Here is a 27,954-nt window from a genome sequence, read left to right on the forward strand (position 1 = left end):
ACATGGATATATCGATTTGGCTATTGATGCTGATCAAAGAATATATATACTTTATGGGGTCGGAGATGCTTCCTTGCACAAAAACCCTTTTACCCAATTTCAATGGGTTCAGGGAATAAAAAATTTGCAAAAAAAACGAAAGAAACAAAAATTGATTTTCAATAATAGTCATTCCAAAAAACTTCCATTGCGCATCATTATCGGGAATCCTCTCCAATTGCTGAAAATTTAAATGTCACTCGAGATTTGCAATTTGCACGCACGGTTTTATTTTTGATCATTCGATTTTCGATTTCGGTTTTATATGCAACTACCACAGTTTACATTACGTGTATCTACTTTTGTATTTGTATTGTTAAGTGTTATGTGTAGCCATAAAATTAGTTAATTGTGTGTGTGTGCCGCCAGGTTCGGTCTTCTTTGTTTCTGCTCACGTTTTGCAATTTATACAACTTATTGCTATACTTAATGCATTTAAATGCCTCAAAATCGCCATTAATTACTCATACTATAGTATATAGACACAGAGGATATATCGTATATGTGTGCTAGATCAAGCTTAGCGTAGTGTTTTGCTCAAGATATGTACTCCACAAAAACCATGTGTATTCCAATAGACTGTAAGGCGATCTTTTACAGCTATTTCTCACCGCCTTGGAATTCCGACTCCTCGGCTCCTGCCTCAGGCTCGGCGTCAACATCCACGCCTTCATTATCCTCCTGCTCCTTTTCGCTCTGATTGCCAATGCCCTCATTTTGATTGTTTTCCATCTTGATACTGCTCAGCGGATGCCAGATGGTGTTACCTAAAACTCCGTCATCCTCGCGGGATGCAGGGCTCTGCGCCGGTTCCGACGTTGGTGACTTGCTGTTACTGCGCTCCATTCCATGGGCATACTGGTGATAAAGACCAGCACCACCTAAGAAGTTTGGAAAACTCAGCAGACCTGGCGGATATGGATACTTGGCTCCATTTGCAAAGTGCGGTGGAGGTATGTTGGTAAACGCGCCAGGACTTAATTCACCGGGCTAATATATATATTTTGAAGATAAAGAACAATGTGAAAAGAAATTTTCTGTATTCAACCTTTAGAAAGATGCCTATCTTAAGCCACAGAAACACAAAAGCAAATTTCGAAAAAAATCAAGCAAGTGAATATTATAGGAGAAAATATGAGATTTTATAGCCGTAGGTCCATAAATGAAAAGCAATTTTGATAAAACAATAAAACGAATAGAGAAAGGAAAGCAGTCGAATACCAATTTTTAAGCAGAAGCGCATTTTCTACAGCTTTTAAAGGTAATATAAGAGTTGAGCACGTACCTTGGGTGGAATTCCGTTGAAGAAGGGTGGCAGATAGGGAAAAAAGAGTTCCGGTCGACGCTGCATGAACTCCTGTTCAGCAGAAGGCGCTCCATGTGCAGCGCCCGGTGCAGGTCCAGGGCGCATCGGTAACTCTAGGGACATACGGCGGCCCCGACGCGATGTAGGATTCGTCCACATATGCGTGCCCATATGAACCTATATTAAGCAAGCGGAGACGCACAGGAAAATGTAAGCGGATCAATATTAGCTCTGACGACTGAAAACCGCATCAGAAATGCACCTTAAGGTTACCCTTAGTGGTAAAGGCCTTTTGACAGACATTGCACTGAAAGGGCTTGTCCCCGGTATGAGTGCGCATGTGAATCTGCAGCGCTGAGCTAGAGCTGAAATTGCGTCGGCAGACGTGGCAGAAGTGCTTATTGTTAACCGGCGGATCGAGGCTAGAGCTAGGCGGGCCGGCCGACATAAGTGCCTGCTGAAAGTCGAGCGGACTAGCTGGAAAGCGATGAGCATCTGTGAAGGATCAGCGCCCAATATGAGTGGAAATGTTGGCTGGGCGTTCACAGAAGATAGCACTTACGCAACTGCATCTTCATCAGAGACTGCTCCGCATCGGCGGCTGCCTCGTGCTGATAGTTGGTAGCGGCTGCATTTGTACCGTTATCGCCACCCTCGTCGACTTGCAGCCGATCGGAGTCAGGCTCCTCTTTAATGGGTGCCGCCGATGGCGTGACTGGCTCCGCTGGCGCAATCTCCTGCGATTGCTTCGGCTTCTTTGCAAAAAGATTTGGATTGAGAGTGAGCTGAAATATATATGTATGTATGTAAGCGTTTAGTTGAGCGAAGACAAAAAGCGGACGGCCATAAGGGGCGATAATTTCTATGCATTTGCCAGTTAATGTAGCGTTCAAATCGCACTTCTCAAAGTTCGGCCTAGACGCGATTCCTAATTATCTTATTTTCGAGAAGCCACAAAACATAAAGTACAATTTTTCTATGCCATCGCGTATAATAATGCCAACTAATTATCTTGCGCAGACAAAACCGCCGGGTCTCATATTTTTATGGCAAAACAATTGTTTGTTCTGGTTTTCGTTCTGGTTGTTGTGGTGGCTGCTGGCTGCCGGCTGGTGCGGCGGCTGACACAGTCCCTGGTTGCCCCACAGATGCCGACCGAGGCGCGACAAACAAAAGATTAAATAATTTTGCATAAAGCGTAACATAATTTATTTGCATTGAATGCATCGCACACACCGCCACCGATCCGGCACACACAAACACCCCGCTGTCCGGATCCCCCATACGACTATGCCACTGCCTATTCCCATTTCTTAAGAGATGGCACGCGAGGCGCGCACTCGCCGCGTTGACATTTATCTGGTAGAGCTCGGATGGGGGGAGCTGCGACTTCTCTGGGACCAGACCAACTCGTAAATTTCGCATCATCATAATGCATTCTCGTAATTACTTACAATTTTTGAATCATTTAAAAATTTCAAGCCCAAAAATGATGCCGATGACGATGCCGATGCCGATGCCCGCCAACTCTGTCTCGTGTCTGATGAAGATCATCAACAATGTGTTAAGCGAGCAAAACGGAACGGAGCACCCAGTATGGAGTGTAGTCTGTCGCCGCAAGACGACAAGACGTGGCAGCGTAACAGGGCTGATTACTGGCTGAAAATGTTATGACATTTGGGCCAAAATATAGCAAGACACATGGGCGGATCGAGGTTCAAAATCACGCCCAAGGGGCACACTTTCCTAATAGTACTATGGAGAATTATACTCAAATAGAAATAGGAAGTATGCGTAAAATTTCCTATTATACTTTGTACTGGACGTCGTTTTAGGCAATTGGAGCTTGAGAGTTACAAAAAGAATTTGCTGTTACTGTACTTTCCACAGGGTCATATAAATGAATTTTAAATCCGCCACCGTGCTCAGATATTCACTTACAATTTTGGAGTTACTCCAAGAATTTAAAATATAATGAACGATGTCATTAGTCATATAGACAATGCCGCATTGCGCGCAAGGCAGAACCACAACATGAAACTGCGGACGAACATTCTTAAATATTAATTCTCGCATTTGTGCTTAAGTTATGGGCAGCCACATGGCTGCTCAACAACGTAGACACATACTATATAGAACGTTGAGCGCAGACCAGACTTGCCGCTCCCCTCCCTGGTGTTGCTGTAATAAACCATACTAGCTCAAAGACGAACGCACTTTAATAAATAATTGGCGTTGTTGTGTGGTGTAATCTCAGCGCTTTAAGACATGCACAAGGCCCTGGGCAATGCGAGCTAAACTCTCAACCTCAATGTTTCTTCTTCTTTAGATGCGACCGCCAAGCGGAACGCCGACAATTAAGGCAAACTATGCAACTTGGCCACAATTTCTTCATAATAATGCCAAAGTCGTGAACAAGAGCAAGATGAGCAATTAATAATAAGCTCATAATTTGTATGGACCTGCCTAAACGGGAGACTACCCAGTTTCCTACTTTCTGTCCATATTGGGTTGCCCACTCTTGAGCACTTCTGGCCATAACAATTTCATTAATGATGCCAAGACCAGGCTCTGTATATGTATATGTATTGCGATTCGGAGCGGCAACGAAGTTATTCGCACAGCTGGCAACTATTCTCATCATTAGATGTTGTTTAAGGAGCGCATTTTATTTCTAGGATATTTTTTCATTTTTGCAGCATTGCCAGACATTTAAATTTGTCACTGTCTTGTGCTTATTGAAGAAAGGATGTTTTTTGTCTAACTGATTTCTATCTTAATTATTATAAGTCCCATTTAAAAGATTTATCAAAACAAAACTTACCTTTGCCCCATACGATGATGCAGTTTCGTTGCAGTGGGCTCGGCCGGAAGGAACCGTCATTTCTTTGGCATGTTCGTTCTGTAGATGACTTTCCAGGGCAGCCTGGTTGGGCAGCATCTTGAAGCACAAATTGCACACATTTGGGGGCGGCTGCAGACCTAAAAATAGAGAGTCAAGGAAATAACAAATCAAGCACACAGCAGTCATGATACGACATAACTTTCGACGCATGTTGGAAACGAGAGGAACCGAAATTCAATATAATAAATTTTCATCAGAATAAAACGTTGTGACATAATGACGCCACGATCATGAAACAAAGCGTAATTCATTGAGGGCTGCCTTCCCCGACGCCGATCACGATGTATTGGAATTGAAAATGCGCGAAAAGTTTATAAATAAATTTTGGAATTTGGCATAGGCAGACGTGGCATATATTGGGGAATGGGTGTGGATGGGGCTGTAAATGCTTTGTCTTGGTCCAATTGAGTTATGTCGCGCTAAGAACGCAGATTTATTGTGCCGCGTGGAGCTACTGCCTCACTGCCTTCTCATGGCAAACATCGCGAGGGTCAAAGGTGACAGACAAAGAGGCTTTGTCATTTCGAAGCTTGACAGTCGCTGCGTACTTACCCATTAATCCGAGCGGTCCGAAGGGCAGCAGCGGAAACTTGGCATGAGTTTGCCCTAGCGCGTGCATCTCATCGCGCGCCGCTGCCATCAGCAACAGATTCGGAGGCATGGGCATGCCAAGCATCGGTAGGGCTCCAGTACCAACAGCTGTTGTACTGTTACCGACTCCAAAGAGCCGCGCCGCTGCCGCTGTTGCCGCCGACGACGAAGATGGCGATGAAAGGTCCATTGCTGGCATCTCGCCGCTGGTGCTCTCACGTCCACCACCGTCTAAATCCGATCTGGAGCGCTCGTCATCGTGGCCAGTCCGTCTATCTCTGTCAAGAAGTGTGGCCGTGACTGCACTTGAATTGTCGCGAGAATCGTCAGTGCTGTCCATGGTCATGAACTCGTCGAAATCGCCTCCTTGCGAAGACTCTGACCGCTGGCCAGAATGATCGGAAATGGTGGTTGAGAAGTCCAAAGTGTCCGAGGTGCCCAGTGACTTGTTTGAGTTCTGATCCTCAATACCCAAACGGTCAGCATCACTAAGCCCCATGCTCTGACTCTGACCCTGACCATGTCCCTGATTGCCGCTTCCGTCGTCCATGGTGTGGATACGAATGTGCTGCTGCAGGATGATGCCGTTGGAGAACTTTTGGTGGCATACTGGGCACTTGAACTGACTGCGCATGGGTGGCTTTATCTTGTGTATGCTCATGTGCGCCTTCAGGTTGCCCTTGGTGGCGAATGCGCGTCCGCAGATCTTGCAGCGAAAAGGTCGCTCTCCAGTGTGAGTGCGTATATGCATCTGCAGTGAGCTGCGGCAGGACATGACCTTCTGGCAGAAAATGCACTGATTCGGATCGGTCAGCTTGTTCTCGATGTTGTCAACCAGCTGCTGTAGCTTCGACGTCTCCGATGTCTTATCTATCTCAATGAGATCCTCCCACGACTTGTCAATGATGCGCTCCATCTGAGCCAACGAGTACTCGCCTGGGAGCGCGACAGTCCCATCGCGACTGGCCGAAGAGCGACGCACCAGCTTGGCAATCTGTAGATGCTCGGGATGTTCGCGGTCATCTCCTGGCGGACTTCCCGCATTGCTCGTCTGACGTTTACGTACGCTACCGTTTCGACGATTCGCCGTCGTCGGCGGCGTCGTTGGCTTTGGACTGTCCTTCGTTTTGTCCTTTTCCTGTTTCTCGGTGAAAACTACCGGCGGCTGGACAGATTCCGTTGCACTTTGATTTCGGCTCCGTTCGGGCAGGGACTTGGATGTCTGCGCGGGTTGCATGGGAGAGTGCGACATCTCTCTGGCCGGCTTGCTTAGATCCTCGGCCTGCTGTAGATGTCCCGACATTGCCAACGACTGCGGCTCCTGCTGCTGCTGTTCCAACGGAATGTGATCCCCGCTGGGTGGACCTACGCTAGGCGGCGGAGGTGGTGCCAAGGGCGCTGGCGTCACAAAGGGTAAACGAATTGGTGGCAGAGGGGCAAACTGCTCGGGCGTTGCCGGCGGTGGCCCCCCATTGACCACTGGCGGCAGAAGCATGGGAGGAAAGATTTGCGTGTGGCGTTGATAGTGCACCTTTAAGTTGCCCTTGGTGGTAAACTTGCTGCCACAGACGTTGCAATGGAAGGGTCTCTCACCGGTGTGGGATCGCAGGTGTATTTGCAGGGCCGAGTAACTGCCGAAGATCTTGCCACAATACTTGCAACGATGCTTGAAGATCTCACCACGACTCTGTGCTTCCTTGGAGGCGTATTCAGAATATTCCTCCTGCATTTGGGCCGCGTGCAAGCTCTGCGACGCCGAGTCCAGCACCTCCTCTGTACGGCGTTGCAGCATCTCCAGGCAGTTGGGCTCATTGGGCGCCGGCGGTGGGTCGTGATTGGTGATGATACTGGATGCCAGACTAGAGCTGATGTCGCACATTATCGGCTTATATTCACTCTCCAGCTCGCGTTCGGCCTCAACCTCAATTTCACGCTCGCGTTCCATTTTGGTCAGGAGCACCTCTCGTTCCCTATTGCACTCATTGGATATTGCCTCTATTTCCATTGACATTTCCTGTTCATCAGTCTTTGAACTCTCCTCCAGCCTTTCATGATCAATCTCTGCTTCCTCGCCATTTAGTTTCGGCTGCTCTTTGGAAGGACTTAGCGGCGGCAGAGGCGGCTCCTCCTCCTCCTCCTCTTCTTCGTCTTCAGGCTCAGCATAACTTTGACCCGGTCTACTTAGCGCAGCTACCACGCCACCCGCCCGTTTCAATTGACTCTGTAGGTGCTGGATGAGCTGCAGCTGCATCAAATGCTGCCGCTGTACATTGAAGATCGTCGATTGCACCATGGCCAGATCGTTTGGATCAGTCGTTCCCGCCAGCGCAGTAGCTGCAAACTGTGCCACCGCCACTTTGGTATGTTGTAAAGCTTCTAGTGCCACGTGCCCGCTTGTTGGCAAGCGGCTGCCGGAGATAACCGATAAATCCAGCGCCTCATTACTGTTCTCCGGCTGGTCAGCGCAGGGCAACGATGTCTCCGATTCTAGCTGTAACGCCGCCTCAGGCTCCGGCATTTCGTCAGCTGCGCTGCCGTTGTTATTGCTGTCCGCATTCAGCTCCTTGGCCAGCAGACTGCTGTCGCCTGTAGAGTCTGCACCTACCGAGCTGCCACCATTAGAAGAGCCACTGCGCGTACCTGTGCTTCGGTAATTGATGCGGTTGCGAAATATTGAACACATTCTCCTCTAGAGCGGTCGGTGCCGATCGCTCCACTTCCTCCTGTTCACAATTTCTGTTGGTACTGATTCGAGATCTAGCTTGGACACTGGACCTGAGTCCGGTTATGGGTATGTGTGTGATTGCAGCGTTGTTGCTGCTGTTCGTGGGCGCTGTGGGTAAAACGGAGAGAGATTGAAATCAGAAATTGGGATCATACAAATTTACGCACATATTCCTGACAAATTATTTGCTATAACCGGCGAGATGCCGATGCCGTCACGTAAGGAGGCTCCGACCCGGTCAGACTATGATAAATTTTTGAATATATGAATAGCGTCGTGTCGCAACATTGGGCGATGAATAAATGAACGCATTGCATATTATTAGGGGCGCATAACTTAATTTTAGCCTACCTAACCAACCGGGCAATACATATCTATATCAGAACAATGTTTTTGGACTTTCCGTGTCCGTTTCTTGTGGTTGTGAATTATTGTACTGGCCGAAGCTCGATGCGTGTGCGTTTTGCATGAGCCATTGGCTTGGTTAATTTATTGATATATTACTTGGAATCACTCAGCATAACTTTGGTTTGGTCCCATTCGATTTATTCGGGCTATATCTAATTTACTTGGTGCCAGCTCACCCACACGCCAAGTCCGTCCTATACGCATATATAATCCCAGATTGCGTTATGGGAGTCTTATGATACGGAAATGCTAAAAGCCTTATGTCAGATTCAAATGTGCTTCGTAGGTAAATATCGGTCAAACTGGTGGGTAATCAATCTCCTTGAGCGCTGACGACATTGTCGAATACCTGTAAGCTATTACAGAACAGTTTTTGATTGTGTCGAATTGTAAATTCAAAGTTTACTTTGTCTTACTCGAATACCTAAGGTTTGTAAATTATGCTATGTATATTTAATAGGGAACATGCCAAATCCAATTGGGCTTGCCATTTTTATAAATCCAACTCAATGAAGAATATTAAGATGCAAGTTTACCAATTTTGGCAGCAAATCGATTTCCCCATAATTCTGTTTAATTTGTATGTTACATTTTCAAGAATCTTGCCGTGCTCTAGCATATTTTTAGTCCCACAGTAAATTGGAAAAAATATTTCACAATAATCGATGCGCACATGAGCGTGGAGTTGGTATACCATTCGCATTACGGGCGATTGCTTTATGATTATTTCCCGGCAATTAAGTGAATTTATTGGCAAAGGTAAACACAAGGTGTGCCCAGAAGCATGCCCTGACCCCACGCCCCGATAAAAACCATAGTCAGATTGTTGGCTATCCACATTTCGTACTCGAATCTATACATACATATTTATATCGATTGGGCGCTCTCGAAATCGTCGACGCGAACACATCGTATAGTATTTCTATCAATGCCGACGAAGGCAATGGGCTCATCCGAAATCAATTTGTTTAATGCAGCAACAGCCTCCGCAGCGACGCACTTTTCCCACACAGGAATTGAAGGGGGGGTGGTGTACAGTATAGTAAATACTGTGCTGGTGGATAGTTGGGCGGCACCTACGTGTGGCAAGGCTTGAATTGGGCGAAAGTCGAAAGTGTTGACCGAAGTCAGAGTAGTCAGAAACCCTTGAATGGCCAGCCACAACTTATTCCACTTGAGCTGATTTCTTGAGCGATTTACGCACAGCCAAAAACATAAAACTTCCGCAATTGCTTCAGCCCAAAGTTGCCTTTAATCTAGCGGCGCCAAAAGGTCAACACTTGAGGCTGATATTAGGAATTGAATATCAGAAGCTTTGTTTTCGTTCCGTTTGTCATCCACTCCAATAAGTGTGCTAGATGTGCTCCCAAAATTCACATTTCGATACATGTTCCAAAGTTTCCTGTCAGCAGGTGGTCCACCAGCACCCAACTTGAGAGGAACTCTAAATCTTTTGTACGCATTACAGATACTCGCTTCGATCAGCCAACAGCCTGGCATGCGTAAATATTTTATCCGTGAGATACAACAAACCGTCAATCATTTGCTTCAACCGTTAATTATGGATGTACGAGCACTCGTACATTTGTTTTATACACAGCTTTTTCCGCAGCGGATATGGATCAAAATTCTATGCAATTTGCTTGATTGATTGATGGCACACACCCCTAGCCATATTCACAGTAGAGTATAGCTAAAGATACGAGTGCTTGCATACATCCGGATTGCTCAAAATTTAGCTGATTATCTGAATTGCCAACGTGGCGATAAAGTAAACAATTCATTCAGTGAATGGTATTGAGATATTGATTAAGATTTGCTATTCTAGAAGTCGATCAAAGCAATTGAGTATTCGATCTGGCCGAATGCCATTCGAATAATCGCACAACTTCACATTAGATGGTGGGAAAGCAGTCGAGATATGATATTAATAAATCTAGTAAGAAAGAAAGAGAGGGAGAGAGAGACTAATAAAGAGAGAGAGAGAGAGAGAGAGAGAGAGTGGACAAAGCATGGCAAATGCGCCTGTAAAAACGGAACTGAGGCTGAAAAATGGTCGTGGTTAAATAACTTGCAGTACTTAAAAGTCTAAAGAGAACGTTACTTGCAGGAACGGAGAATGGAGCTGGGGCCGGGCCACTGAGGAGAACAAAATGTCTGCAAATTTATTAAGCTGAAAAAATTTTATGAGTTGAATTGGTATAATTCTCATATAATTTTTGAAAAACAAACCAAATGGAACGACGAAACAAAGACGACGGGCTTAAGTCCAGACGCAGTCGGAAGGGGCTCGGACCGGAGGGCGGTCAACCAGTTGAGCAGCAGACGCCGCGGGTGTTGTCGGAGGTAGGATGAGGTCAGAAGGGAAGAAGTGGAGAGGAGAGGAGCAACGGAGCAAGCGCCACACACACCGTTCGAGAAATGGACGTCGTGTGTATGGGAAATGCAAATGTCTGCGTGTCTACAGACGAGGGCCCAGACGGAGGCGGAGAGTCGCAAGGCGGAAAAGCAGCAGTGGAAGGCAAAAGAAGAAGAAGAAGCTAAAGCAAACCAATGCCAAGTGGCCGGAGTGTGTCGTGGGAGGGGGGAGGAACTGGACAACACACACACACACACACACACACACACACACACACACACACACTGACAAACACAAACAGGCTCACACACATAAAGTTGCTCTGGGCCTTGTAGATGAATTTGTATTGTTTTGCATTTGCTTTTGGGGCGCTACTTTGTTTTTGCCTCTGCTTTCGTTTTTTTTTGTTTGCCTTTTTTGTTTTTGTTGAAAGGAATAATAAAGGCCAGTCATCCAAGTTATACCAGGGCGGAAAACGGGAGAGCGAGTAAGAAGGGAGAGAGAGAGAGAGAGAGGTGGGGGGTGTGGTGGCAAAGGAAGAGTTGTTAAGCTGCCATTGCAAACAATTAAAATCATAAGAGACGCACATAAATTATTCATGGCTTAATCTAAAGTGGACAATCTATGCAAAGTACCCGACACACACACACACACGCACACACTTATCCATCCCCTCCTTCAATTTCCCCACCCTCTTTTCTATTGGCAAGCATGTGTACGCTCGAACTCTTTGCCAAAACAGAAAGCTCCACTTTTTATACCTTGACCAATTCTGACTTTTGTTACTCATTAATTAACATTTTATATAAAAATATTATATATTTATATAAAAATTATTATAAAATATATTTTTGACACATATACATATGCATTTGTTGTTTTTTTTTGTGCTCTACATTTTTTGGTATTGAAAATGTTTGCATTAATGTGATAAATATTATAAACATGCAACACAAATGTGCACCAGCCTCAAAATGGAAAAACAAAAATCATCGACTTATTGAAATTTGTCTCACAAGTAACAACAGCTAACTATCTATCTATCTGTGTATATATTCGTGTATATATTTGAGTTCTGATAGATTCGCATGTGGCGTGCGCGGATTTGTTGGCATATTTCTGGCTTGCAAAAAAATTTTCAACGGCCCCACATTACAAAATATATCGCCGAAAATAATAAAATTTTGTGGCTTTTGGCAAATATTTGGACAGCTAGCGTCACGTCGAGGGGGGCACGGAGGGCGAAGAGCTCGAAATGAAAATCATGTACACGAGGTAAGAATTGAAAAATCGAGTGGTAAAATGTAGATATAGAAACTGTAGACAGTTTTTCTATATCTGCGCACATTTCTGTCATAACAAAAAAATATTTTTACTGGCTGCGCAGCCCCGTCCCAGTTCCCTTACCCCATCCGAATTTCTGTGTTGACTTTATACTGAATATATAAAAATGAAAATAAATAAATAATGAAAAAAACGAAATAGCATGCCAATAAATACAAATAAATATGCTGTTTGCAAAGAGGGGCCAAAGGGCAGGCAGGGAGGGCAGTGAGCCTTTGGGGTGGCGAGTGGCGAGAAAAATGAAAAATAGACTCGCGGACAATGTTTCGAATTTTATAAATGAACGGCAAAAAAATAAATGAATTTATTGTCGACAGCGTCCGAAGCCAAGATACGAAGATGATTCTGACTGTTGATCATAATGATGATGACGATCTTCATCATAATGATGCAAATGTACACAAGCAAACAAAGATATCTGCTGTAGTATAAATTTGCTTTCGTTGAAATGAAATCGCGCGACTCATAAATTAATTAAGGCAATAAGTGCATTAGGCGCATACAAAAGTGTGTGTTAGTATGTGTGTGTGTGTGTGTGTTTGGGCGGGGGTGGCGATGTCAAATGTATCTCTATCTGTAACTGAAAATACGCTGCCTTCATCTAGTTGTTGGTGTTCTTGACTTGCTTGATTGTTCATCATTCAAATCTTGAGCGCTTCAGCTCCTCCTGCTGGCGTTTGACTGCTGGCTGCATGTGCATCTACAAGATACTCATGTATCTGACACCTGTCATCTTTTCGTTTAACCTACGCCCCAGCTCTCTCCGACGCCCACACCCCTTGCCGTTCATTGTTGCTCTGCTAATTTTACTCTCCTGACAAAGCCCCCAGTCCGCGTATATGTGTGTGCGTGTATCAATTGTCTGTGTGAGGATTCTGGCATAACATGCTCTCACGTGCTTGTGCTGTCATTTGGAGTAGCGTCTCGTGCCTATACCAAGATGCCAATAATCTCCCCAATGCCGTAACCTCCGCGTCGCCTTGTTGCTGGTCTGCTGAGGCGCAAAGTAGTTGTATTTATGTTAACTTTGACATAAGCCTGACATGCAAATTTCTGTTGTTGTTGCTGTTTTTGTTGTTGTTCTTGTCATTTCGGTTGCATGTCCTCGCACAAAGTGTCAAAGTTAAATAATCGCCACTAGGGCAACAACTGAACTAGAAAGTCACACTCACAAACAGATAATATTTTTAAGCTTCTATAAGATTTAAAAAAACAAAAATGTTAATCAGTCAAAAAAATATATCATATGTATATCTGAAAAACTAAAAACTGACAACATTTAATGAATGTGCAAAAATAATGGCTAATATTAGATAAATAAGTACGAAAATCTTGTTTTAAATACTTTTAAGCCTCAAAATGTTTTAATCCTAACAATTGTATGCTTATTTTTGGTATGCAAACTCTGGAAACTAGTTTCTAAACTTCAGCTCAACCTTTTTTTTTCATTTCTTGTAGTTTTGCAATAAGGGAAAGTTCACGCATAATTTAATAATATTGAAGAACGAAATGCCTAAAGCTTAAAGATACTTAAAAATGCGTCAACAAATTGAAATTACTCAAACTGAGCTACTTCTTCGCCTTATATTAGGTTTTTGAATATGACTTAAGATATTTTCTGTGAAATATGTTGCTCTACTTAATTTGTGTACTTTTTGCAAAGTAATATTTATTTTAAAATATGGTACTGAGGCTCCTAAACCAAACAAATAAGGCTCACATTTAATTTAATTTTAACTAGCTTTATAAACAAAATTTTGTGTAAAGGTGTTTAATTGGGTTTACTCACTTTATTGGCAAGTTCACTTTTCATATTTTTGCAATTTGTTAATTGTTTATCCGCTTACGTGGAACATTTGTAAATCACTTTTGACTTTTTGGTTTTGCCGACGGCAGTTAACAGTTTTCCACGAATCCTCAGGAGGATTCGGGTAATGATACGTTTTCTTAGTCCTTTTATATGCACTATTTTCAGTATTTTGTCTTTAGCTCACTTCTCCTTTGTCGTTTTTAACAAATTTATTGCACATATTTAAATTGTTTTTGCATTGCTGTTGCTCGCTCTCCCAGAGAGACTTTTGTTTACGTTGTTGTTGTTGTTGCTGCTGCTGCTGCTGCGTTGGCCATTTGCATTTGTGTTTTTATTTTATGATTAATTTAACACACGCGACCACAAAAACTTCTACGTCGAACCCCCGCGCACTCTTCCCCCATGACACCGCAGTGTTCTCGAGCTCACACCCACACGCAGGCACTCACACAACCACGCACACACACATACGCAGATGAACGCACACAAACACACACGCACACACTTAAACGAACGCACACACACACACACACGCACGCACTTAAAGCTGGAGATGAGGCGGGAGAAAAAAATAAGTAACGTGCGTGAGCTGCGACAACAACGTCGACGGCGACGACGACGGCGGCGGTAATAAAAACCGTTAACTGGCCAGTGCTGCCGCTGTCAAATTTTTTGGCAACAATAATTTGCTGTGAATGTGAATGGCAAATTAGCTGTAAACTGGCAACGGGCCACTGGTAACTGGAGGCTTTGAGGCGGCTGAGCAAAGCCAAGAAGTGGCGGCTGTTGCCTGCTGCCTGCCTCGCTGGCTGGCTGAACTGACGCTGAACTGGCGCTGTCGGTGGCGCTGCCGTTGGCCGTGGCGTTGGCCGTGACTGGAGCCGAAGCAGAGAATGTCCTTTATGGACCTAACGAGCGTGCGGCGCAGCAAGAAAAACGGCAACGAGACAACGAAACGCAGCAGCAGCGCAGCAGCAGCGAATCGAAGTGTCGCTATCGTTGGGGGCAGATTTTCGTGTTCGGTGGCATTGCAAAAGCTTAGATGTGCCCAACAACAGCAGCGAGAGAGCGAGCAAGAGAGTGAGAAATATATGTAAAAGTGCGTGCAACATTTTCGAAATTGCGGGGAATTGACCGTATAAGACTGTTATCACACTGTTATAGTAACTGGCTAACAGTGAGTACCGCTGTTAAGCTTGCAACACATTAGCTGTGCTGCTCTAACGCACGCATCGCTTGCATTTATGAAAGGCCTTAACTGTGTGTAAGCGTGTGTGTTACTCTGCGAATGCCATAAATCAAAAAGAGACTTGCGGAGCAGGCATCTGCGTGTGTGTGTGTGTGCCAATGCGCTGTGCTCTCTTGCCGGCTGCCGAGCACTGAAAGAGCCGACGGCGCACAAATCGATACCCCAGCGGCTGCAAACGAAATACTGTCCGACACCAGACAACGTCATCTTCGGGCAGCGCAGCAACGATTTTTGCGCAGCTTCATTGTTGTTGTTGCCGCTGAGCCGTCGACAAATAAATAAAACGCAATGCAAAAGCAAAAACAAATTATGACAACTTTAGGCGGAGCATATCAAAAAACGTGGAAGTGGACGCTGACGTCGTTGTCAGCAGCACTGCTCTCATTTTTCTCAATCATATTTCTTACCATGTGTGTGTGCGTGTGTGTTACGGAGTGAGCCTGTATTTGAGTTTCTTTATTTACCTATCTTAAGTTTTTTTACAGCTGCTATTTTACCGTTGGTCCTTTGGCAGACATTGCGCTAACAAAATGCCGTCGGAAACGAATCAATTTCATTTTTCAAAGCAAAGCTCTTACAGTTAATTTCTAAAAAAGCTGATATTGAGAGGACAGAGTTTTTCTTTTTAAGTTTTCTGCACAACATGCTTAAATTATTATTTTTTAATTCAGCAATTTAGTTGATCATAAAAGACTTTTAAAATAATTTCAATTTCAAAAAAACATGTTGGTTTTAGTTCTGTTTTCAGCTGTATTCAAACACTGATCATTTGCTTGGTTAAAAATTAGTCTCATATTTAACAACTCAAACTCAAACACAACAATTCGATGCGGGAAACCCTCCGCTCAAATGCTATTCAGATGCAGTTCGCGGCATGAATTATGCATGTGACTGGCGACTTCCATATTCACCAATTGCATTTCATTTGTAGATAAATGCGTGCGTATCTTCTTGGTACTATTTTACAAAAACCATATGTACATACATACATATATATGCTACTGCTACTGAGCTGCAACCCTCTCCGCCCCGTGTTCGTTGCCCATATAATCTGGAAGTATTCGTGCGGAACATCTGCCCGCTGTGTGAGTTTTTGAGTTACTAAAAAAAAAAAACTTTATAGAACCAACAACAGTTTCAAAATGGATTCATGTTGAATTAAAAATGAAATGAAATGATAACAAACAAGAACAACAATAGGAACGACAAGCAATCTCCACCACCCCATATTTCCCGGCCGGCATCTTGTACCCTAAACTGTTTTCGAAGCCCTGCATAGGTATCAACTAATAACTAACCCTCTCCTCTCACACCCTTGAATCGGATGTAGGCTGCATTGCAAATTAACAGCCTGTATAAAATGTGTACCGCCCGAGGTCTGTCAAAAATCATCTCGAGAGCATTTCCCTGTAAAATGTCAAAAAAAAAAAAAACAAACAAACAAACAACGGAACGAAAAACAATATACATAACCACAGATATTAAAAGGAATAGAGTTGACATTTCATAGCCATAGACACAGAGTCTGAGCCCACCATAATTTCCCAGACGCAATGTCGTTTATCATCATGAACCGCTTCTAATCAAAAAACAACAAAAACCAAATTCGAAGACATTTTCAATGATGGCCGCCCGCGAGAGAAAGCAAGTGGAATTTCTATGCAAATCGAACGCCGCTTTATAATTTTGATGACGCCGATTTGTCTCTATATTCATAAAAACTGCCCAAGAAAAACCTCCACATATTTTTAAGGTCGCAGGAAAATCAAAGACAAAGCGAAGCCGACCAGAACTTAACCAACATAGCATAATTAAAGTCGGAATAAATTATTACACACATTTTGAGGTAAATGCGACAAATGCCTAAATCCGAAAGGTCCCCACGACCACAAACTAAACCAATCCAATGAAGAACAACGTTTTTAATCATCATGGAAAACGTGAGTTGGTTCAAAATATAAAATAAAATGTCGGCATGTTGAAGAGTTCTTGGAAAAGCATGAATTAATGAAAATACAATGCAAGTAAATCAAATCTTTGTTATTCATTTTAAATAACAGTAATTAAGACAACCTAAAAATAACAACAATAAGGACAAACCACGAAAAAGATTGACTATAGGTATTCAAACGACTAGAAAAATATTATCTGAATATCTTTTGATTGAGTTCTTGTCGTATCGGTTAGTATTTCCCAAACAATACTGCGTTTTAGACAATATTGAGCAATCATTTATTTTGAGTATCGTAACAGAATAAACAATGTATTCTATAACGTTTTACCGATACTTTGATAGAGACTCCCCATCTTTCCATTACTATTGAATCACGCACAAACATCACACAACATACATCAGCATGACTGTTGACGAATGCGACACTCTTTAATTTTATGCCTAACTCAAATAAATGTGCTTATTTAAATGACATCGATTTTTAATAGTACCCCACGCATTACCACAACTCTTGTTTCATCAAATTGGAAATACGCGTCGGTCGGTCATTTGATCGAATGCGATCGGGGGTTCAACTTTAATATCACGTTTGACTCGGCTACATAGAATTAAGAACCCTGGCCGTGAAAATGAAATATATAAAAAAAAAACCGAAACAACTCGAGCTCAAGTTGCTTTTTAAACATCATAAAAATGAAGTACTTCAGACGTACGTTGGGCATACTTATTTAGGAACAAGTCCGAGTTCCCAAGAGCCGAACCCATTTTATTCGTACCGAATGTGTTTTTGATTTGTCTGCCATGTGATTTATGTGAACGATTGATAAAAAGCAAATTAAACTTTTAGTTTTGTTTTTTTTTTTTGAGTGGAAAACAAGATCAACGAATGAAAATTTAGCTGATGTATTTCTTTTAAAATGTTATGTTTATTTGCATTTAATGTTTTTACCCAAATTTAAGGAGTCTTTTCAGAATTGACCTTGGGCCGACATAAGGGCTGTCACTTTGGGTCATTTACTCGATTACGTTTAATCGATTTCTTTGTAAACTCGAAACCAATGTCAACAGCCGCACGGCATTCACAGATACCGATACAGATCCACAGACACAAGTACACAAATAAGCAATTTCAGGCTGCCAACTAAAGAGGAAGTTGAAGAAATTTGCTTTTTTGGTCTCGAAGCGAAACAACATTTACACACTTTAACGAAGCAAAAACATTTGAGCAATCGGCAAAAAACAAAAAAAAAAGGCAGAAAAACAAAAAATAAATAGAAAATCTAGTACAAAGTGGAGTACGCGTAAGCGGAAGGATCCAGCTGGAACAGGGAGGAGCCACACTGAGAACACGACGATGTTGGCTTAAATTTGCTGGCAGTCGCATAGGTAAATAAGCAACAGTTCTACATATAGTACACAAAGCCAGACAAACGCGCTCTTGTGCAAATGCATCTATAGCAAGCATTCGTGGCACTGTTGTCCTTGACGCTGCTGTGTGCGACACCGAAAACTATGTCTAAGTCTGTGCTGTTCCTGTGCCTCTTACTGCCCCGCCTTTCGAATGTGTTTACTCCTAGTTGGAATTGTAGTTGACTTCAATTTTAAAGTTTTATTGATTTTTCATGTCGGAATCTGTGCTTTACGCATAATTCAAGTCTTGTGGCTGTGTGCGTAATTAACACGCCCAGCGTCTGCTCCGATGGGCGTTACCTCTTCTCGATTTGATGCGACAAATACTCGAGTGTTAATTTATGTGGCGTTGCTTTTGTAATTTTAATGGAAATGCAATTCATAAAATAAGACATCATAAATTCTTAAAGAGCCACGGGTTGGACGGAGCTATGGCTCGTGGATGCCACATGTGGGGCCCGAAAGAATTCCATTTCTGCGGGGTAACATCTGTTTATTTCACTTCAATTCAATTTCAGTTGTTTTTGTAACATTTCATCATCTATTTTAGTTTATGATTTTAAATTAGAGAATTCAAGCAAAAGTGGACATCATTTTTTCAATCCTGCAACTGTGTGATCTTATATACTTTAAGCTACTTGGTCCCGACTTTAAATGTTCTTTGAATGAAAATTTGATGACAATTGTTGCATTTAAATGTTGCCCAATTTCGGAGACGCCGCTGCGAAAGCCAATGCCTTATTTGGCTGGGTGCTGTGTACGAGTTTGGGTCTACGGGTTCCCGAAAAAATCGATATGGTCCCAAATAGACATGTCTGTTGCTTTCTGTTGCTGCTGCTGCTGCTTCTTTTTTTCGGCGGCACCCCAAAAACAGCAACAACATGTGTAAGCTGCCTTCATTATTAGGCAGTCAGAGGGGCTTGTGTCTCCCGTCCTAGCGAAAGTGTTACCACCAAAGTTCGTCTGTTGTCTCGGCCCATCAATGCCCCAAATTACGGTGCAACCAGCATAAGTATTTATATAGAGCTATATAGTAGCTATATGTATATATCTATATACATATATATATATGTATCGTGCAGCTGTATGTGCCTCTGTTTCGGTCGTTTTAAGCGGCATCGTCCTTTCCGATTTCCACTTTGCTCCCACAAAAGCCAAACTAACTTTGTACTGACACGCCTCCTCTCCAGCTAGCACCCTTTTCGACTGTCTCTGTCTGGCTTTTTTGTCACCATCGTCTCGCAGTTTCACTTTTTGTATGTGGGCGACGATTTTACTCTTTTTGCTACTCAAATTTCCACTGCGTTTGTAGGCGAATCGGAGTCGCTGTTTTATATACCAAATGTCTCCGGTTTCGTTCGCTACTGTGTGTGTCTGTGTTTGGGTCACATGTGTTTGTTAAAGCTTAAATATTCCAAAATTAGCTACCAAACTTAAACTGTAACGATCTGCCAAGAACTGCGGGCAGTTTTGTTTTATGTAAATCAGGTCAATGGCACACCCCCATCCCATGTAGTATAAATACAAAACCGACGTAGCGCCCTCTAGTGTATGGAAATTTGAAACACACACTAATTTTAAGATTATGAACAAGGTATTCGTCATTTCAGTTTCAATTCTGTTTAGTACCCAGTGAAATTGCATTGAAATTAAAGTCCTTGTTTTTGCTAAAAAATCAAAAACACGAAAAACTGGAAATCTGAGCGGCGAATCGCAAGGGAATGATGTATAACTATAGAGAGATACGAGTTCCCATTGATTCAGCAATTTGATGGGCTCCGTCGAGCGAAATGTTTGCTTAGCTGAGGCGACATCAATAAACGTAAACACACGCCAAATATACACAAACACACACACACACTAGTGCACATTTTGCATTGGCGTGTATCTGTCATGGCGAATATCCTTTTATGAATCTAATGCGAATTTCATATCCTGCTGTGTGATCGACTGCTCCTGCTCCTGCTCCTGCGGCTGTTTGTTATTCCGGGGTTTTTCGTTCTTTTGTCTCGCTTCTCGCTGTTTGTTTTCGCATGATTCGTGCATCGCATTGCGTTGACAATTTAAAAGATATTTCGATATATCGTTTTTTTCTCATACGGACTATTAGAAGATTATGCATGTTCCTTGCTTCGATATAGTAATATCCATATAATTTTTGTAATCGGTTTTTTAGTAAAATACGCACATAAATCTTCTTATATAATAAAGTATTATACATTACTTATTTAGTTCATAAATAGTGGCATACTCTTTTTTTATTATATGGACGGATTAAAGATTTAAGCTCTTTAAATGAGGAACTTTCTCCTGCCAGCTTGTCAAATCAAATCAACTTTCATGAAAATTAACTTTAATATTTTCCGACGATGACAGTGAAAGCTTTTTCACCCCCCCACTGTGAAAAATGACTATGACGCTCACCCAGCCATACAACTAAAATGGCAACCATGCTGAGCGCACTTCTCAGCCCACACTTCTTTTCGAAGGCTATAATTATGTATTTATGCAAATTTTCCGGCTGCGTGTCGAATGTTGAAGTTGCGAAGCGTCGCCTCCATATTGTCGCATCATTTACCATTTACGAAATTGTTTAATTCAATTAAATAATTATATGCATATGTTTTTGTAACATGCATGACACCCTCGCTCACAGGCACACACACACACACATACATACATCTTGCACACGCACAGCGCATTGATGGTTACATTAAAAAAGTCGCCCTCTCAACTGGCACCACCACCCGCACCACCCAAAGGCAAATTACGAGCAACAATAAACTTTGTCAACATCGAGGTGGTAGAGACGGGTGTCCTTAGCGGGTTCGGAGGGAGGTGTGTGTGTGTGTGTGTTTGTTAGAGTAGCAAAGTCTTAAGCCTGCGCAGGGAGTGTGCCGTCAGCTAATTCATAAGTGCTGCATCTGTCTGTGTGTGTGTGTATATATGTGTGTATATATAACGCGAAATTCATTTGCGTAATGCGTGAGTGGCAATCTGTGAAGGGGGCTTATGGGGGGCATATACTTTGAGATGCGGGTCGCTAGATTTGACAAGCTCATATGGAAGTTTATGCATGGATTTTCTGTGCGTTTTTATCGAGCAATTTTTAAAGGCATAACTGAAATTCGATTCCGAATGCAAATCCTTTTATGGGTTCTCGGGTGACTTCGTAAAGGCACCTTAAGAGATTTGCCGCCGTATTTATGACCTGCCATTGGTAAATGAAAGGGAAGCCGCCCAAAATAAATGCGAACTAGTTGATGTGCCGGTTCACACACCATTAGCTGAAGCCCCCCTCCCCTCCTCTCCCCTCACCAACAACCTCCGCGACTTAACATAATTTAAATGCACAGCGAGCAAGCGAGTAATTTTGTTTCTTTTTTCACATTTTCATATAATTTAGATTTTGATTGAAATTAAAGTTTAGATCACGTTTTGCATTTCTAATGAAAGAACAAATAAGACAACAGCCAGGTAAAAGACACACGCGTTTCAAAAGCCATCAAATTTTCTATTTCCCAATGCCAACGATGAGCGCGAAGTACGGTAGGGAGTTCAAGTCGGACGATTGAGCATATTATACTCATTATAACTAATGCGTTCAGCTCAGTAGTGTAAGCTGCATATTTTTTTAAAATATATAGTTACTTTTCTTCTTAAGCTATATTTGACTTTTGCGTTAAAAATTAATATATTCCTTTGCATACAAGTCTGATTTATATATATTTAAGATTATTGTCTTATTTGTTTTTCCAAAAAGACGAAACGTAATCGATAGTTTGCCATTAAGGTTGAACTGATATAAAAAACTATTTTCCCGCAGCCATAAATTCAAATAAAAAGTATCAAATTTCAGCGGATCTCAATCAAACCACACAGAAAAAAGAAAAACAATTATTGTTAAATGCAGAAATTGCAGCGATTTATGTGCAATGCAATTTTCCAAATTGTCAAAGACACAGATACAGATAGAACCACATTGATGTGTACTAAGACGACAACTGAAAGACCGAAAAGAGGGACAATTTTTTGACGAAAAAGAAAGGAAATTAAATTTTAATGAAAACGTTGTGGGAACAATGAAATAATTGATATGTAAAATAATATTTTATCTTAGAGCGACAAATCTCTAATGATCCTCGTCTCCGTCGCCATTGTTAAGGACTGTTGATTCTGCCATTGTGAATATCGGGCTCGCATGCTGTGCTCTTAATATAATAATAATAATAAATCCTTAATAATTTCACAATCATCAAAAGAAAGCGACGACAAGGACAGATTGGTATTTAATGGAGGGATAGGCAACAGAGAGCAGAACTCTAACTGCGACCGGCTTAATGAACTCGAGCCCAACAAAACGGCGGTTGACAAATTTCTTGCCAGCGATCCTTGCTGATCCTCAGCAAGCATACACACGCACACACACACACACACATACGAAATTTCATTAGGTTGCACAAACAACTCATCCGTCAGCTCCAGACTATGTCTTTGCCTTCATTGTTTAAGATATTGCGGTTGATTGCACACGATTTGAGCTGAGCCTCAGGCCGAGGCTGATGCACATACTGAGCGCAAGGAGCAAATCCCAGGCACTTTTAGGTAACATTTCCACGAGTGCTCTCCAATTGTTTTGGCCAAGCTACTGTATCCCATTGTCTCCATTGTACATTCCATTGCTGCGCAGCAGAGAGGAAAATTTGTCAACACGAACGCCGAAAAGTTGCCAGCCGCGGGGCCCGAATCAGTTTCGGAATCTTCTTAGATCTTCATCTGCACGGTAGCAACTGATGTGATGGAGTTTTGCGCCATATGCGACTGAAAATGGAATTGGGATTGGGCTTGATGGTATTTGGGATCGACCGCTTTTTATTGATATTTAATTTATGTTCTATTTGTTTCCGCGTTGTTCGCTTGCGTTGTTGGTCGAATTGACGACACAAATTACATATTGACACGCTGATGGTTTTTTAATATGCACATACATACGCATCCACACAAACGCACGCACTCACACACACACACACACACACACACCACCTACATAGGGGGTCATTTGTCGGGCTTGAAACAATAAAAATGAAATTCATTAAATGAATTTATACATTTAATTTATTGGCGCGGCCTTTTATCAAAATTTGATAAAGCAGACAGCGAGGGTAGGGAAAATGTATATTCCGATACGATCCAGTAGCAGAAACAAGGCCCCGGACCCGGCCGCTGTTACGGTTACGGGTACGGCTTTAGCTTCACTGCACACAGTCAACGTCGATATCGACGTTGGCATTGACGTCGACATCGACATCGGCATCGGCGCTCCCTTTCTGCGGACATTAACAGATGCGGTTATGTTGGTTAACAAACATTTTATTGGCACTTCAATTTCGATTTTTAATTAAAGTATAAAATATTTCCGATGTCAGCAAAAGGCTGGGTTTTTAGGCCAGCAAAGTCAGATTAATATACATTCTCACAATATTATTTCAAATTAAGTTCACATTACGTGATTATTCAGTTTTATCGTTAGCTAATACTGTAGAGTTGTTGAAAAGAAAGGAAAGAAAGGAAACACCTCATATATCTTTCTCATATAGCTATATGAGCGAAACATACGAAATATGGCAATCTATGGGTAGACAGGATCTGTATATATTTTTATGTGCTTTTCATAAGTCGTTCTGTATTTTATTAAATCCCTTCTACTGGAGGCTTTTAATTCGCAAATAAGTCACTTTCAAGATCTTTTTATGCAAGTTTTAAAGTAAATGTCATGGTAATTATGCAAATTTTTCAGTGTTTTATTCCTCAAAGTTTCGCCATTTCGTTCTGTATGTCTACACAAATCCAATTAGGGCGCCAAATGCATTTATTTGATATTGCCAACAAACTATAAAAACAAAGCTTAAATACAGCAACAGCAAAAAAAAAATATTGTCAACAACCGCAACAATATCGATAACAACGAAAACGAATGTATGTAAATTAACCGCCTCGGGTTGCATCTTTGGGGCTTCGCATATATATGTGGGTTTTGGGAGGAAGTGCTCCATATAAATGGATACACACATCGATGTGTACTCTGTATAACTATTTTTCTATGCCTTGCATTAAATTCTATATAAAAGGGGATTAAAAAAACACGCTGAAATGAGCTAACGACAAATGAAAAAGCACAAAGGCGTCGATACAAATACGATTAAATTACAAGCTTTATCTGTATTTGTTGTTCTTGAGAGAGAGAGATGAAAAGGGTGAAAGAGAGAGAGAGAGTAGACCGAACGATATAGGGGTTCTTAATGCACATTAAACCATAGAACACATCCAATTTTCAAAGTCTGCAAAAACAAAACGCTGAAAAAGGAAAATTAAAAATCAATAATATTAAATTGAGCCGACGCTCTTACTGCGCGCATATCGAACAATGGGCGGGGCATTTCATTATACTGTGCAATTTTCCTACTTCTTCGTCATGTGTTTTTTTCAAATAATACAAAGAAAAAAAGTAAGAACTTAAGCGTATTAAATTGGATTTGCCCTCAAAGCTGCAACCAAACATGCGACAAATGCGACACACACACATACACACATGTGCATGAAAAAAGTCTGTGTGGGTGTGTGTGTGTGTGTATACTTGCATTTGTTTATAACGCTTACACCTAACTTTGCATATATAAGCATTACATATTGTGGGACCCTACTAGAGCACTATTTTATATTTTTTTACTGCAATTTTATTGCAATTCATTTCAAAATTAAGCTTTAAATATAAAACAGTAGATTCTATTTGAAAGCCCACCTTCTAAATGCACAACTAACCTCAATTGAAAGGTCGCCCCCAAAGATGATGGTGCCATCAATTTGATGTTGACATTGTCAAGAAAGAATTAATGGAAATGCATTAAAAATTGATTTACGATGCTATTTACGCTCATAAATTTGTAGCTATTTAGCGGTACCACACAAAAAACCTACAAATTGTCAACACAAACAAAACAGCAGACGCTCCTCGACAACAACAATAAGATCGACACAAAAAAAAACTGAAATATTACACTCGAATATTAAACAAAACCGAAGAAATGAAACGAAGCGAAGCGGAAGCCAAGCAAAACATTTTCCACAACAGCCCAAACAGAAAAGAACATAAATGAAAATAAAACATAAAAATAGAATTGACGATGCGTTGACAGTTGAAGGTATGGCATCTGGAAAGGGACCGACGACGCTGACTTGCCCGCAGGATACGTGTCCCTTACACGAGATATTTATGTAAGACGGGCTTCAGGAACATGCGATAAATGTTGATTCGTTCAACAGTGGAATGTCAGTGTGTGCCTCAGATATGACACGCATTTTTTTATAATTAATATAGGGCTGACAAAACAATTGTTGAGCTTTGGTAAATAGCTCAGTTGCGATCTTGCCCATGGGATCCATTATGTTATCGCTTTCACAACAAGCCTATATCACAGAAAAGAGCTAAAACATAAAGTTTTATAGATGACTCAGTTAGCTACTTTTCTATTACTTTAAAGTTCCTGTCAAATATAATTCGCAAAATCAGCCTGAGGGCTGTGTCCTGTATCTATGCGCTATAGATTTTGATTGTAAAACCGAAACAAACAAAAGAATTTTTGAATCAGAAGCAATAAATTTGATGACATTTATTGGTTTTTGGCTGGGTGTCATGACCCATCAACAACAACATGAACGGGGCATTCTTTGCATCACATTCACATATGATACCCGATTCCATTAATCCGGGGGATGACTGTTTGGTGTGTCCATGTGCCTATCTCTGTTAAGGTTTCTGTATGGTGCGGGTGTCATTTTCGGACTTACTGGCACCGTTTTAAGAGGCACTTGAAAAGGCTTCTGTTGGGTCGGGCCTGATCATTAGCCCAAAGCAAAGGCGGCCACGCTGCCAGCGGCGCGTGCCGGCGTTCATCCCTCCCCCCAACGACCATAGAAATGCACCCAAAGGCAGCGGCAGTGAGAACATAAAGCCAAATAGTTCCGTTTGACAGTTGCAGGGAACTCTCTCAAATAATAACAATAACAATAAACCGAGCATGCAGGACAATACAGGACAATGCCCGAGGTGGCTAGGTGGAGAGACCTTGGACCTCTGCGGCACCCCAACTAATAAAACGGGGGATGGCACTGGACAAAGGTCAGCAGTTTAAATTGTGTCATGTTCGCATTTCTGACATCTCTTTCTCCCTTCCCCCTGCACAATCGGCCAGCCGGCCAGCATCTTGTCGTCCTGTGCACATTCAAAAATTGAAATATTACACATTTATTTCAACACAGCAGTTATTGCTATGAGACCCAGACAATAGCCTTTGGCAGTATTTTGCCACATTGACAGATGACCCGAATGTCTACGACCCAGGACATCGGGCAGCGTGCCGCCCACCAGCAGTGCGTTTCCAACGCAAGATGTTCGCCTATTCCCAAGCACTACCTAATGTGACTGCTATGAGTGGGTTCTGCCACATCCGCTTTAAAGCCCCGCGCTAATGGCACCACATCCACGCTCAAATGATTTTTCCACAGGCATACTTGTCGCGTGCCATTAACGTCAAATGAAAATGACATTTTTCAATAATTTAGAAATGTCATTAAAATGGTCACTTTCATATATATACCCTACTCTGGGAGATAAATATACTACCCCACACCAAATTTATAAATTGTAATAAATAATGGAAAACTAAATAGTATATCTTTAATTAATTTGAAGATACAGTTTGATGCAATTTAAAACAGGAATGCACACAGGGTTTAAGCCGAAACTCCTCTAGCTTGGAATTTCGGCTCAAATAAAGGACCTCGTTATCGATATTTATCGATTGCTTAGAACGGGACAAGTTATCGATGATGAAACAAACTCGAATAGCGCATTCAAAAAAGTCTCTAGCTCATATATTCTGCGATCAACGCATCAACAGACGGTCATGCTTCAATCGACTCGGCTATTGATGCTGACTAAGAATATATAGAATCAATAATTTTCAATGGGTTCGATGTATAATAAATTCCAAATATTTAAGCTCAAATTATAAATAGACTCACGCGAATAGGCTTTTGAGGCTAACAATTTAAAGTTCAAACAAGGTCCTCCTCCCACATTACGATAGCGATTTATTAAGCTGATTAAATTGAATAGCAATTCATATTTAAGCCAATTAGGGGAACGATCTTTATGGAGCATCGAACAGACGGCACTAATTGGCAGGCATTTAACACTTTCCCCCTGCAGAGCCCTTAACATGTTTCCCAGTGAAAATGGAAGGCACTCCGCCTAATCGTTGGCTGCCATGTGATGTTGGCTGCCACTGGGCCATGGAGATCATCATCAACATTAGCAGCGAGTTTTTGGGGTGGGGGAATTTGGAGAGGCAATGGGATTCCCCCCACGCGCCATCCAACGTCGATGATAAATCGGTTTGAAAATGTTTGTTTTCATAAACAATTTTTTAATAGGCCCGCGCATGTCTCAGCTTAACACGACTGCATTCAGTTCGGGTTTGGGGTCAAAACGATTGTGGGCGGGGTTAAAGAGTTAAATCGTTTCGAGTGTATCTATTCGGTTGCTGGGCTTAATGCGGATGACTTTGATGACACGTGAGTTGTAGCGCTTGTGCTGTGAAAGATGGTTCCATGTTTGGAATTTAAAAAGAGTTGATAAATCAAATGTTTTTGGGAAAACATTACGACGCCCCCGGGCCAATTGGTGTGCCAGACAAATATGCATTGTTTGTGGGCAACTGTTAGGTGTTAATTGTCAGCAATTTGAATGGGCTTTCTTTTTCAGACTCTATCGCCACATTTATTCTCGATATTCA

At 42.1% G+C, this 27,954-nt stretch overlaps 2 protein-coding genes and 1 long non-coding RNA gene across 3 annotated transcripts in view; 1 reads left to right on the plus strand and 2 right to left on the minus strand.

The window, feature by feature from the left end:
- Window positions 1-245: 245 nt before the first annotated feature.
- salr (spalt-related) lies at window positions 246-7,529 on the minus strand. The gene is made up of 6 exons (XM_064697426.1): window positions 4,803-7,529; window positions 4,170-4,327; window positions 1,908-2,130; window positions 1,608-1,840; window positions 1,325-1,522; window positions 246-1,029 (listed from the first exon to the last, which is right to left on the minus strand). The coding sequence occupies exons 1-6, from the start codon at window positions 7,522-7,524 to the stop codon at window positions 640-642; spliced, it is 3,924 nt and encodes a 1,307-aa protein (XP_064553496.1). The 5' UTR covers window positions 7,525-7,529; the 3' UTR covers window positions 246-639.
- A 97-nt stretch (window positions 7,530-7,626) lies between these two features.
- The window catches only part of mre11 (double strand break repair nuclease mre11), a 74,434-nt gene continuing 54,106 nt past the window's right edge, over window positions 7,627-27,954 (minus strand). The window contains exon 7 of the transcript XR_010437953.1: window positions 7,627-7,674. The gene's annotated coding sequence lies outside the window, so the exon portion shown is untranslated. The remainder of the gene's footprint in view (window positions 7,675-27,954) is intronic.
- On the plus strand, window positions 15,454-16,770 carry LOC135439164 (uncharacterized). Its single transcript, XR_010437998.1, has 2 exons — window positions 15,454-15,821; window positions 15,872-16,770. It is a non-coding gene; the product is annotated as an uncharacterized LOC135439164 (long non-coding RNA).

This window comes from Drosophila montana, unplaced genomic scaffold (assembly GCF_035044405.1).
Source record: "Drosophila montana isolate Dmon_TW-CO22-7 unplaced genomic scaffold, ASM3504440v1 contig_402_1, whole genome shotgun sequence".
NCBI lineage: Eukaryota > Metazoa > Arthropoda > Insecta > Diptera > Drosophilidae > Drosophila > Drosophila montana.

Coding starts and splice junctions, on each gene's coding strand:
- salr (XM_064697426.1), bottom strand. CDS start 7,524: ATGTGTTCAATATTTCGCAACCGCATCAATTACCGAAGCACAGGTACG. Junction 4,328..4,802: donor CGGACCGCTCGGATTAATGG/GTAAGTACGCAG, acceptor CTCTATTTTTAG/GTCTGCAGCCGCCCCCAAAT. Junction 1,841..1,907: donor TCTGATGAAGATGCAGTTGC/GTAAGTGCTATC, acceptor GATCCTTCACAG/ATGCTCATCGCTTTCCAGCT.